We start from the raw sequence: 13,607 nt of genomic DNA, 5'->3' as shown, positions 1-13,607 counted from the left end.
TGATAAACTTGCATGAAGAGGTAATCTCCCCATTGTTCCAGACTAAAACCGTGCACGACTCACACACTGATTACGCCACAGTTAACAGTGAGGTACAATAGGGGTCAGTATTGGCCTTTTTTTTTTTTTTTTTTTTTTTTTTATAGGATATGTATTAATGACCTTGAAGAGGACATACAGAGTAAAATTTCAATATTTGCAATTGATAATGAAGTCTAAAAGATAACACACAAGTGGATAACTTATTATTAAAGAGAGATTTATGTAAGCTGGACGTTTCAGCAGAAAAATGGCAATAGAGCTTTAAAGGGAACCTGTCAGGTGCAATATGCACCCAGAACCACAAGCAGTTCTGGGTGCATATTGTTAATCCCTGCCTAGCTGTCCCTGTATCTAGTAGCAAAGATAAAGAGATCTATAGAAAAAGTATTTGTAAAGATATTTTGTCATATGCTAATGAGGCAAGCGATTAGTCATGAGGGCGTTACTTACCCTGGCTAGTCAGCCCCCTTAGCATGTTAGCACGCCCCTGTGGGTGTACTAACATGCTAATGAATGTGCAGCGTCAGAGGATGGTCGCACTCATCTCTCTGCTGCCATCGTCGCCCGACACTGGATTTCGGCTCAGTGCGCATGACCCCGGAGTTCCGGTCATGTGCACTACATAGGTGTGAAACAAGGACTCGTACACCCGGCAGTCATGCGTAAGGCTTCTCCTTGTGGAGAGTAATCTGGCATGGCAGTATGAGGAGAAAAACACCTAGCAATGCCTCTTTGGAAAATTGAGTATGCCAATTGCTACTTCAGAGAGGAAGAAGACTTGGGCGCTAGTGCTACCCATTGGAAGTAGCAATCTAAAAAAAATCAATATTGAACCTTTAATGAGCCTTGCCATATGACTTAAGATAAAAAGCCAAACCAGAATCTCAACTTGCACACATTTACCATTGAAAAACGCACACAAAAACACATCCTGTGAGCAAGATCTAAAGATATATGCATGCAGTCTTTTAGGAGGAATACGTCTGAAACCATCTTAAAAGTAATTAACACATGCAATGCCCGAACACATGCACATGCATTTAATCTTTATGACCATAATGAATATGACCCCATTGTAGATGTAGATTGTAAGCTCTTATGAGTATTTTTCCTTTTAATTTGTATTTTCTGTAACTGTTGAACCTCTTAATTGTAAAGCGCTGTGGAATATGATGGCGCTGCAGAAAAAAAGATAATTTATTATGAGCTTCTCTAAATCGATTCAAGATTTGAAGAGAATAAAAGTGACCTGACCATTCTTCTGGAGACTTCCATTTATGTATACAGTTAAAAAGTCGTCAGCGGCAAAGCTACAGTATACGTGTCCAAAGAGACGCTAAAGACGACGCTTCTGGTAAAACACTGTGGGTACCCAGCGTCTAAAAGACCTTGCGTGCATATACCACAAAGGCTAAAACTTTGTTTACCAAATCAAGCAGAGCTCAGTTGTTTCTCCAGTACCAGTCTGTGTCTTGTATTGTTTATGACTATTGTACTTGTTCCGATTATGTATACCCCTTCTCACCTGTAAGGTGCCATGGAATAAATGGCGCTATAATAATAAATAATATGTCACTACTTTACCTGCTATTGTGTTCAAGAACATCAAGTACTCAAAGTTTGAGATTTCTCGGTGCTGCCAACGCTGAGTCATGTTTGAGGCCTTAAATATCTGCCGAGGGCTAGCCAGAGAGATGCGCCTGTCAAGACAGAAAAGGAAAATAACTTCAGTTTATAAACAGAAAAAAGGCAAAAAAATTAACATTCTAAATATTATTAGATACAAGTTAGTAATAGATCTTCCCTTTCCCCAAACGTGCATCTTCTTCATTCCACACCGTGTCTTATGGCTGAACTAGGCCACAGGCATTGTTCTGTCGTGACATGGGGCGTTACATCACTAAGCACATCGGCCAAATGATGCCACAAACTACAATGATGTTGTAGGTCTAGTCAAGACAGATAAAGTCCAAAAGAAGTCTGGCTCACTGAGGGGTGCTCAATGAAAAATAGACAATACTTATAGAAAGATCTCGTCACTCAGAGGAAAAATCAAAACAACAGGGTTGTAATGGAACGTGTGTTTATTAAAGTAACGTTTCGGCTATTTGCCTTCATCAAAACACTATTTGGTATGAAGGAAAGCAAAATATATTCATATGTAGAGGACATCGATGAACATTCTCAATGTGGACATAAAGAGGAAATGGTGAAATCCTGTGGGTAAGAGGGTATAATACCGCTATGCAGAAGGTTGTGTGATCCCACTCCACCGCTGATCACCCTTGGCACAGCCTTCTGCATAGCGGTATTATACCCACTTACCCACAGGATTTCACCATTTCCTCTTTATTTCCACATTGAGAATGTTCATTGATGTCCTCTACATATGAATATATTTTGCTTTCCTTCATACCAAATAGCTTTTTGATAAAGGCACATAGCCGAAACGTTACTTTAATAAACATACGTTCCTTTACAACCCTGTTTTGATTTTTCCTCTGCGTGCCGGGATCTTTCTATAAGTATAGTCAAGACAGATGACAGCATGGAGTGAAGAGGCCAAATAGGATGTGGGCGATGAGAAAAGGAGTGGCAGCGAGGACTGGACAGCGGGCTACCAGAAAGTCGAGAGAGGTGGGCAGTGAGGTTTTTCATTTTTTAAATATGCTGGGTTCTGGAGACCCCAAACAGAATACTGAAGATTCATAGAGAATGGAATTTGCTTGTTTCCTTGGCAAATTCGATCATGTCTAAATATAGGTTTGTCTGAAAGACACCACAAGCTGCATTACACAAGCAAATTAATTTTTCGTGGAAGATAAGATAATTTTTAAATCAGAAAAATCTGTAACTCAATCAATGAAATCAATAACAAATCAGAAAAAAAAGAATCAATCACTACACTAGAGAAAAGAACCATCCGTATACATTTTTTCAGGGAAAATTTACTCCTCTTTTGAACTGGGATCTGTTCGCATGAGTATTATAATTAAGGCAGGCGTTTCTTCTAGAAATCATGGATGATTTTCATACATTAATATGTAAAAATGTATATGATTAAATACAGTTTCCAAGGTTAATAATAAATAGCAAAAAATCCATAAAAATCGGATGCAGTACAGATGTTCCACATGGGAAATGATTTTTGTTTGCGCACTGAGGCTTGAATGGCCGAGTCTGATCCAACAATTGTAAGACAATAGCGCATACTGGGATTTTTACAAGGATGATTAGTCTGTGTGAAAAAATTGAATTACATCGGTTATTGTGCTGTCCGATTTTTACTGGACAGCACGTGTGTATTACACACATCTGGACGAGCTTTAAAGGGAATCCATCATCAGAATATCGCATTGTTTAAATCCAGTTTGTTTTACTTTTTTTTCTTGCAATTTGTTTCATATTAAAAAATAAAAAAAAAAAAATAATCGTAACTACGGTAGTAATTTTCCAATTTTCAGAGAGGCTGTAGCCACTTTTTCTAGACTCTTACCTTCCTGTTCTTTCATGAATACCAAACATGACATAAATTAACTGAGCATGTGGAAACTTTATCAACCTGAAAATATGGTGGACGGCTGAATTATTTAAAAATATTTATTAATGTAATTATCAAGGATTAGATTAAAAACAAATCAAAAGGAGAACAACATACACCGGTGGATAAAAATAGTGGAGCACAAAGGGATTATTTATGAAGGTGTAAGTAGGCCAATTTGCTCCATATATAATGTAAACAATTCTGCAAAAGTATGTGTTCAAAACGTTATAAATAAATGTATAAGTTACCACTAAATCTAAGTTGACTGGTGACTAGAATATCACTGATGGTATATCACATGTATACATGTAACATTCAGCAATATTACAATCTATGCATATAACTATCTCAAATAGTTAGACAATTGGTGTATCCATACCACATGGAAAGTAAACATTGCATAAATAAAAAATAAATATAAAGTGCTTGCAGCAGACATAAAGTAGCAATGGCAAGAGGTAAGCAGTTGGTGTATAAATCAGTGAATATAAAGAGCTTGTAGTATGAAGCGGAGCTAAAATATACTAGGCTGATACAGTGCCTACAAGTAGTATTCAACCCCCTGCAGATTTAGCAGGTTTACACATTCGGAATTAACTTGGCATTGTGACATTTGGACTGTTGATCAGCCTGGAAGTGTGAAATGCACTGCAGCAAAAAAGAATGTTGTTATTTCTTTTTTTTTTTTTTTTTTTTAAAAATTGTGAAAAGTTTATTCAGAGGGTCATTTATTATTCAACCCCTCAAACCACCAGAATTCTGTTTGGTTCCCCTAAAGTATTAAGAAGTATTTCAGGCACAAAGAACAATGAGCTTCACATGTTTGGATTAATTGTCTCTTTTTCCAGCCTTTTCTGACTAATTAAGACCCTCCCCAAACTTGTGAACAGCACTCATACTTGGTCAACATGGGAAAGACAAAGGAGCATTCCAAGGACATCAGAGACTAGATCGTGGAGGGTCACAAGGCTGGCAAGGGGTACAAAACCCTTTCCGAGGAGTTGGGCCTACCTGTCTCCACTGTTGGGAGCATCATCCGGAAGTGGAAGGCTTATGGAACTACTGTTAGCCTTCCACGGCCTGGACAGCCTTTGAAAGTTTCCACCCGTGCCGAGGCCAGCCTTGTCCGAAGAGTCAAGGCTAACCCAAGGACAACAAGGAAGGAGCTCCGGGAAGATCTCATGGCAGTGGGGACATTGGTTTCAGTCAATACCATAAGTAACGTACTCCACCGCAATGGTCTCCGTTCCAGACGAGACCGTAAGGTTCCTTTACTTTCAAAGCGTCATGTCAAGGCTCATCTACAGTTTGCTCATGATCACTTGGAGGACTCTGAGACAGACTGGTTCAAGGTTCTCTGGTCTGATGAGACCAAGATCGAGATCTTTGATGCCAACCACACACGTGACGTTTGGAGACTATATGGCACTGCCTACGAACCCAAGAATACCATCCCTACAGTCAAGCATGGTGGTGGCAGCATCATGCTGTGGGGCTGTTTCTCAGCCAAGGGGCCTGGCCATCTGGTCCGCATCCATGGCAAGATGGATAGCACGGCCTACCTGGAGATTTTGGCCAAGAACCTCTGCTCCTCCATCAAGGATCTTAAGATGGGTCGTCATTTCATCTTCCAACAAGACAACGACCCAAAGCACACAGCCAAGAAAACCAAGGCCTGGTTCAAGAGGGAAAAAATCAAGGTGTTGCAGTGACCTAGTCAGTCTCCTGACCTTAACCCAATTGAAAACTTGTGGAAGGAGCTCAAGATTAAAGTCCACATGAGGCACCCAAAGAACCTAGATAACTTGGAGAAGATATGCATGGAGGAGTAGGCCAAGATAACTCCAGAGACCTGTGCCGGCCTGATCAGGTCTTATAAAAGACGATTATTAGCTGTAATTGCAAACAAGGGTTATTCCACAAAATATTAAACCTAGGGGTTGAATAATAATTGACCCACACTTTTATGTTGAAAATTTATTAAAATTTAACTGAGCAACATAACTTGTTGGTTTGTAAGATTTATGCATCTGTTAATAAATCCTGCTCTTGTTTGAAGTTTGCAGGCTCTAACTTATTTGCATCTTATCAAACCTGCTAAATCTGCAGGGGGTTGAATACTACTTGTAGGCACTGTATAACAGGAGCAAAGATGTAAATTACATACCCCAAGGTGCCAGGCTCAAAGCCAAAGCGGTGATGTCAGATCAGGTATGGCTATAGGGAGCCTCCTGATCGGTCCGTTATGATTTAAATACCCGCAACAGTTTTTGCCTCACATGCCTTGTTAATGGGGAAACACGCGTTGGGTTCCATCCTGGCACCTTAGGGCATGTAACTTGCATCTTTGCTCCTGTTAAATCTGTTTACGTTCAGCCTACTATATTCTACCTCAGGTTCATACTACAAGTAATTTTTATACCAACAACTTACCTATTACCATTGCTATTTTAGGTCTATGCTAAAAGCCTTTTATATTAATTATTTATTAAATGTTTACTTTCCACATAGTATGGATACATTAATTGTCATATAAACTATGTGAGGTATTTATATAGCTACATTGTACACAACCTTACATAACAGATTTAAAACCTTTTTGGATGACACATTCCCTTTAACTCCTACGTATGGGGTTCAAACTGATTCAGGTCCATTAGAAAATATCTTAACCATTGGTTGGCTAAATAAAGGAATTTTAGTTGGTATGATTCTGAAGAAATTTAATTTTTTCCTGTTTGTGTAAGGAAAAGATAATTTGTATATCTTGAGGATGCAATAACGACAACAGGGGTACCTCTGTAGATGTATACACTAATTTTCTTTTATCATAAATCAGAGAACTGTGCTCTCAATACAGCATTTTAATGGTTATTGCCGGTGCACTTTCCTTTATGGATACTTATAATGAGTATATGCATAATGCATAGAATATCCTCATTTTACACAGAACAAAAGCATAATGTCTCAAATTTTATGATCAAATTCCGTACACAATTTAATAAATAATGAAACACAAAATAAACAATCTACTTCAGAGAAATAACGTTTTCAGGATGTGCTCATAAGTGCATAGAGATAGGGCTCATGTTAATGTGGAGTCTGATCATAGAACGTTTCCAACTGGAGACTTAGAAACAATAATAATAAACCAAAGCAACCGAACCTACAAAGAAATAGCTGACAAGTCAGATTTATAAAAATAAAACCCCACATATCATGGCCATAAACTTATATACCGTATTTTTTTGGATTATAAGACGCACTTTTCCTCCCAAAAATTTGGGAGGAAAATGAGGGGTGTGTCTTAAAATCCGAATATAGCCAACCGGTGGGGCTGTCTATACGGACGGCCGGGTGCGTGCGGGCGGCCGGTTGCCTGTGGCTGCGTGCCGACTGCCTCTCTGTCCCGGCAGCCAGCTGCTTCTCTGTGCGGGTGGGCGGGCGGGCGGCCTGCTGGCTGCCACCCTGTGCATGCAGCTGCGCAGACTGCGGTGGCTGTGCAGCGGGTGTCCCAGTGTGTCTGCGGTCTTGGTTTCAAATAGTGGCGCCGGGTGTCAGCGCATGCGCAGATGGAGCTCTTGGGTGAGAGCTCCATCACTGCATGCGCTGCTCCAGGCTCCATCACTTGAACCGGGACCACAGACACACTGGGACACACCGCCCCGCCCGGTCCACCACTGCGCCGTCGCCGCTGCTGCCACCACTGAGCCGTCACCACTGCTGCCACCACTGAGCCTTCACCGCCGCTGCCACCACTGAGCTGTCACCGCCTCTGCCACCACTGAGCTGTCACTGCCGCTGCCACCACTGAGCCGTCACCACAGCTTTCACTACTGAACCGCGGCTGCCCCCACTGATCACCGCTGCCAGCACAATCTCTGCCTCCTGTGACCCGCTTCACTGCTGCCCCCCTCTGGTAAGACAATACCTGAGTATAAGACGGACCCCATTTTTTTTACCTTTCTTTCTCTCTAAATTTGGGGTGCGCCTTATAATCCAGTGCGTCTTATAAAACGAAAAATATGGTAATCTTTACATAGAGAAAGTGAAAACCAACATTACAAAATACTAAAGATAATTAAACACTTCCGCAGCTATCCAGCAATTTCCTCGGCAGAATGAAGGCAGACCTCATGTTTAGGAGATTTGGAGGACTCTACGCTGGAGGACTCCACATCAATCCCCACTTCCTGGTAATGAAACTCCCCAATATAAAAAAAGTGTGTGTTCCCCAAAGAGTACCTGGTTTGCGGAAGACCAAAATTCGTGCCAATTCCAACTCTGGGGAGACAATGTACCACCTTTTTCACAGTAGACTGGTCCGGAAAGTTGAACATGACGGCCACTGTACATAGAAGACAGAAATACAAAAAGTCACATTAAGTTTTACTTTTGTGATTCATAAAGGAATCTCTTTTTATCTTTCTCATTTTAACTGCAGTAACAAAAACAGGGGTATCCAATGAGGTGGGCTACCCATCCTCCTAACAGTTGAGTAATGAGCTGGGTCTGAATAGGGCATGTGTCATCAGAAAATCTATTATTTAAATCAGATTACGTTTTTGCTTCATTTCAGATCTGAATTATTGAAATAAAACCGACGTAAACTTGCAAATTTCAGACTGGCCACTGGGGCTTTTTTAGACTCCTACTTCCAGCCCTCAATGAAAGTTTTCACTACGTTCCTTGTCATAGGGTGTACTAAAAATAACAAGTAACACCAATAAAGAATCCATTAATCAAAATAAGTGATTATTATCACCCCACTCCCTCTCCCTTCACAATGAGCATTGCACATGCTAATTAGATGCTTTAATACAAAAGATAAGGATGGGGTCTATTCATCGCACCTGGATTTCTGGAAACAGGAAGTTAGAGTGCAAAGCCGCCACCATGGCCAGTGTGAAAACAACAAGATTTCTAATTTTTAATAATTGTGATATGGAAAAAAATAGCAAATATTAATTTTTTTACAAAAAAACTACAGGTCATTTTCTGATGACACATTCCCTTTAACAAATTAGTTATTTCTGTTGGAGTTCTTTGAAATTGAAACTCAGGTAATCAGCTAAAGTGAAAGTTTATTAAGAGCCTGGCTGATTCAGGAATTTGTGATTTAAAGGGGTTGTCTGGTCTAAAATGACAAGTCTGCAATTAGTCTGTGTCACTATGTGACTGCAGACTTGTGAATCCTCACATCACACACACTGTGCGCTTAGTATTCTCCTGTGTCAAAGCCGAAAATGGGGTTCACATGGCCACAAGTATGCTATATCTATACTGCCGGCCACAATCCAACTCAACGTGGCCTTACTCAATACACTTGAGATTCACAGAGTGATTGCAGACATGTCATTTAAAGTGGACAACCTTTTTAAGAGAAATTTAGGGGGTTTGGATTAGGACCTAGGTTTAATCAATTAGCTCAGTTTTTCCTTCTATACGGAAATAACAATTCTCTATAGTGTCAAACATGGCTTGAGAAGCAAGACTTCCCCTGCTAGTTAAAAATATTAGTTCTGCCCGCTATGATGTTATCAGTCTGTTTACACCCCCTTGTCTTTCTTGCACATTTTATGAATATTTTTCGGTCCATGTGCACAATGGACCGCAGATGGTGAGCACATGGACCAATTGTAGCCTATACTGGAAATCTGCCCTTTTGTCCAGCCTGCAGGCAGATTTCCAGGGATCGCAGTGTTCGGGCTGGCAGTCCCATTTTGCCTGCCGCTGGCCCATTAAGTTCTCTTTACACAACGAGCATGGACAAGCAGCATTCACTAGAGAACACTGCAGCACAAGCAATGAAGGATTACGTCCTGACATTAGCACTGGTACTTTCTGGGCACTTTGTGGTCCTGTCCCACTGGTGAAGACTACATCCCCAGTGCCTCCCCCGTGATGTATAGGCTGCAGCCCCAGCATCTCCAATGTGATGTATATACCCCAGTGTATCCTGTATGATGTCTATATTCCAGCCTGTCTCCTACGTCATATATATAGCAGCACCCTAACAAATGGGCAGGACAAAATTATTAGCACCTTTCCAAAACTGTGGGTAAACAACTTTGTTTCAAGCATGTGATTCTTGTTGAAATGCATCTAAGGCAAGTAACATCTGTGCAATATGAAAATCACATCTGAAACCAGATAAAAAGGGGGAGAAGCTGATAAACTTTGCATTGTGTGTGTCTGCCACAATAAGCATGGAGAACAGAAAGAGAAGAGAACTGTCTGAGGACATGAGAACCAAAATTGTTACAAGTCCATCTCCAGAGATCTTGATGTTCCCTTTGTCCATGGTGCACAACAAAGTCATGAAGTTTACAACTCATGGCACTGTAGCTAATCTCCCTGAACATGGTTGGTAGAGAGAAATTGATGAAAGGTTGCAAAGTAGGAAAGTCCAGATGGTGAATTAGCATCCCCAATCAAGTTTAAAAGAAATTCAAGTTGTCCTGCAGGCTCAGGGTGCATCAGTGTCCGTGCAAACTATCCGTCCACATTTGAATGAAATAAAATGCTATGGCTGGAGACCTAGAAGGACACTACTGCTGACAAAGAGACCTAAAAATGGTAGACTGCAGTTTGCCAACATACCGTATTTTTCGTTTTATAAGACGCACTTATGTTCCCCCAAATTTTGGGGGAAAGTAGGGGGTGCGTCTTATAAGCCGAATATACGGGGGGGTGTATAATTATATATATATATATATATTACATACACACACACACACACACACATATACACACTGCAGGGTCCAGGGGAGGTGTGAGTAGCTCTGGAGCGCAGGTGAACGCTGCGGGCTGGAGCCTTTGATCTCCTGCTCCCGCTCATATAATATGCACAGTCGCTGTCCGCACCGCAGTGATGGGCTGGGGGAGCGGTGCATATTATATGTCCCTGCGCCCCCCTGTGATGGCCCATGCCCCCCTGTGTTAGATATGGCTCCCATGCTGCTGCTCATTCTAAAATAAAAATGCTTTACTTACCCCCTTCAGCGTTTCTCCCCAGTGTCCCTGCTTCCACTCTGATCAGGCAGGCACACAGAGATGAGATCACTCTGCTGTGCCGATCACATGACCGGCCCCAAGAACCAGGAAGTGGAGGAACAGAAGCACGGAGGGAGACAGGAGGGAGATCAGCGCTGGAGGAGGTAAGGAAAGTGTTTTATTTTACTATGGGCAGCAGCATGGGGGCGATATCTAACACAGGGGGACTTGTGCAATCCATAGGGGGCCATAGGCAGCAGAGGGGAATGTATGCAATCCATAGGGGGCCATAGGCAGCACAGGGGAATGTATGCAATCCATAGGGGGCCATAGGCAGCAAGGGGAATGTGTGCAATCTATAGGGGGGCATAGGCAGCACAGGGGAACGTATGCAATCCATAGGGGGCCATAGGAAGCACAGTGAACGTGTGCAATCCATAGGGGGCCATAGGCAGCACAGGGGAACGTGTGCCATAACAAGGGGGCTATATTCAATATAAGGGGGCCATATCCAGATTGAGGGGGCTAATTTTAGGATGGGGGGCTATGAGGGACATATACCCTATATGATTTGTTAGATGGACACTGGCATTATAAGATGGACCCCATTTAACATTTAAAAAAAAAATTCTCTTTTCCTTCACCAAATTTGGGGGTGCGTCTTATAATCAGGTGCGTCTTATAAAGCGAAAAATACGGTATATGTGAGTATAACAAAATACTTCTGGGAAAGCTCCTTGTGGACAGAGGAGACCAACATAGAGTTTTTTGGTAAAGCATATGATACTATTATTTACAGAAAATGGACTGAGACCTACAAAGAAAAAAAACAGTACCAGCAGTCAGATATGGTCAAGGTTAAAATATGTTTTGAGGCTGATTTTCTGCCTCTTGCACTGGGTGCCTTGACTCTATGAAAGGCATCATGAAATCTGAAGATTACCAAATGATTTTGGGTAGCAATGTAGTGTCCAGTGTCAGAAACCTGGGTTTGCATCCTAAATCATGGGTCTTTCAGCAGAACAATGGATGGAAGCACCCACAAATGGATGGAAACAAAGCGCTGCAGAGTTCTAAGGCGGTCAGCAATGAGATCTTAAAATGCTGTTGGGAGAAGGAGTCTTCAAATATGAGAGAACTGGAGCAGTTTGCAAAAGAAGATTGATCCAAAATTCCAGTTGAGAGGTGAAAGAAGCTTCTGGATGATTATGGGAAGCGACTGATCACATTTATTTATTCAAAAGGGTGTGCAACTAAATATTGTCGGGCCCATTTTGGGGATTTTGTGTGAAATTATGTCCAACTTGCCTTTTATTATTATTTTTTTGTTGTTCCAATACACACAAAGGAAATAAAATGTGTGTAACAAAACATAAGTAATTGCAATAATTTTCTGGGAGAAATATTTAATTTTCCGACATGATTGTATAGCAGTCTCAGGGTCTCTTTTGTGATGTGTAGACAACAATCTCAGTGTCTCCTATGTGATGTGTATACAGCAGTCTCAGTGTCTCCTATGTGATGTGTATACAGCAGTCTCAGTGTCCTCTATGTGAACTGTACACAGCAGTCTCAGTGTCTGCTATGTGAAGTAAACTGCAAACCTCCAACTGCTTGATTTCTATAAATGTGATGTGAGCAGTGATGATTTTCCCACTGTGAGAAGACACAGAAATCTGCATTCAGAACAACTTACTGCTGTGAGTTTTTTACAAAACTTATAGTAAAGATTAGGATGACGCACACCTTGGAAAGTAGTTGCATGTAGCAATATCATCAATACCACCAAACATCAAATGCCTCACCAAAGTGAAGCAATTCCAGCCATTATATTAGAGTTGAGCTAATGAAACATTTGACCAAATACAGCAGGATAAATTTCAAGTTCATAATTTTGTACATCCTGCAAATGACGCTATAAATATTCATATGGCTCTTGGCAGAAAAAAGGTTTTCCACCCCTGCTGTATACTATACCATGTATATATGCCTAGAGATCACAAGTAAACTCCAATTTACCTGCTATGTTTAAAGGGAACATACATCAACGTCATTCGGATAGTCAGATCCAATCCAATCACACATTATACAGTAAGTGGCTATGTAATATATATGCTGTTTGGGGGTCGGTGCTGTATGCCACATAAGAATTTTGACCCTTGGGGACTGATACATAGTAACAGTACTAACTGCCAATATATGTATGTAAGAAGTGAATAATGGAAATGAAGTGAAGTCTTCTCTGTATCATCTAGTACTAGCTGATTGCGAGCTGTATTCCCATAAGTACTGTATTAGTGTCTGTATATAGCATTTCCTTCTATCCAGATCTGTCTGTATGGAAGCCCTCTTTAAATAAAGCTATTTATGGGACACATTCTTCTTCCCACATTTGTGAATGCTACATGCACTTCCTCTGTTATACTTTTGTTTGTATGCATTGTGAAGCAGATGTTTATAAGTGTGGAACATATTCTATATACACGAGATAGGAAATGATAATTCAATTTTAGTATGTAAATTCTCATTGTTTACAGAGAAACTGTGTGATCAAATCTGCTTCCATGTGTGTAAGCTTCTACTTCGTTAAATTAAATGATTGAACATGGGTCAATGTATGCAAAATGCTCCTCATGGCAAAATAAACTAGTGCCTGCCTGTGCAGGAACAACACATTCATTACCAGGCTGTATGCTGCCCATTTTCTTGCCATTTATAAAAATTGTAACCAGTTTTAAAGACTATGAGGGTTTTCTTTTTTCATAAGACAAAGAGAACTAGAATAATCCAATGATATATTTACCTCGGTTTGCCATGAACATTTCCAGGGCAGTATTCTGCAAAAGATAGCGTCGTGAAAATACAGCGCGAATCTCTGTGAAAAGCCATTTTCCATGAACTCCTTCAGTGTAGCTGAGGATCTGCAAAAAAAAGTAACACTTAAAGAGCGACCCTCTTAATTTTTTTTTTTAACAAATTAATAATGCACATGAAGATCAGAAGTTTTTTTAATATCTCAGAAAAG

At 40.8% G+C, this 13,607-nt stretch overlaps 1 protein-coding gene across 2 annotated transcripts in view; it reads right to left on the bottom strand.

Moving 5' to 3' along the window:
• LRBA (LPS responsive beige-like anchor protein) overlaps positions 1-13,607 on the bottom strand; it is an 805,540-nt gene that overhangs the window by 277,076 nt on the left and 514,857 nt on the right. For both annotated transcript variants that reach the window (XM_075347936.1, XM_075347944.1), the window contains exons 38-40: positions 13,386-13,503; positions 7,832-7,934; positions 1,627-1,742 (exon numbers count right to left, since the gene is read on the bottom strand). In XM_075347936.1, coding sequence (XP_075204051.1) covers positions 1,627-1,742; positions 7,832-7,934; positions 13,386-13,503 — 337 coding nt within the window. The remainder of the gene's footprint in view (positions 1-1,626; positions 1,743-7,831; positions 7,935-13,385; positions 13,504-13,607) is intronic.

Source organism: Anomaloglossus baeobatrachus, chromosome 1 (assembly GCF_048569485.1).
Source record: "Anomaloglossus baeobatrachus isolate aAnoBae1 chromosome 1, aAnoBae1.hap1, whole genome shotgun sequence".
Classification (NCBI taxonomy): domain Eukaryota; kingdom Metazoa; phylum Chordata; class Amphibia; order Anura; family Aromobatidae; genus Anomaloglossus; species Anomaloglossus baeobatrachus.
The sequence above is the reverse complement of the archived record's forward strand: the minus strand, read 5'-3'. Positions and strand labels throughout refer to the sequence as shown.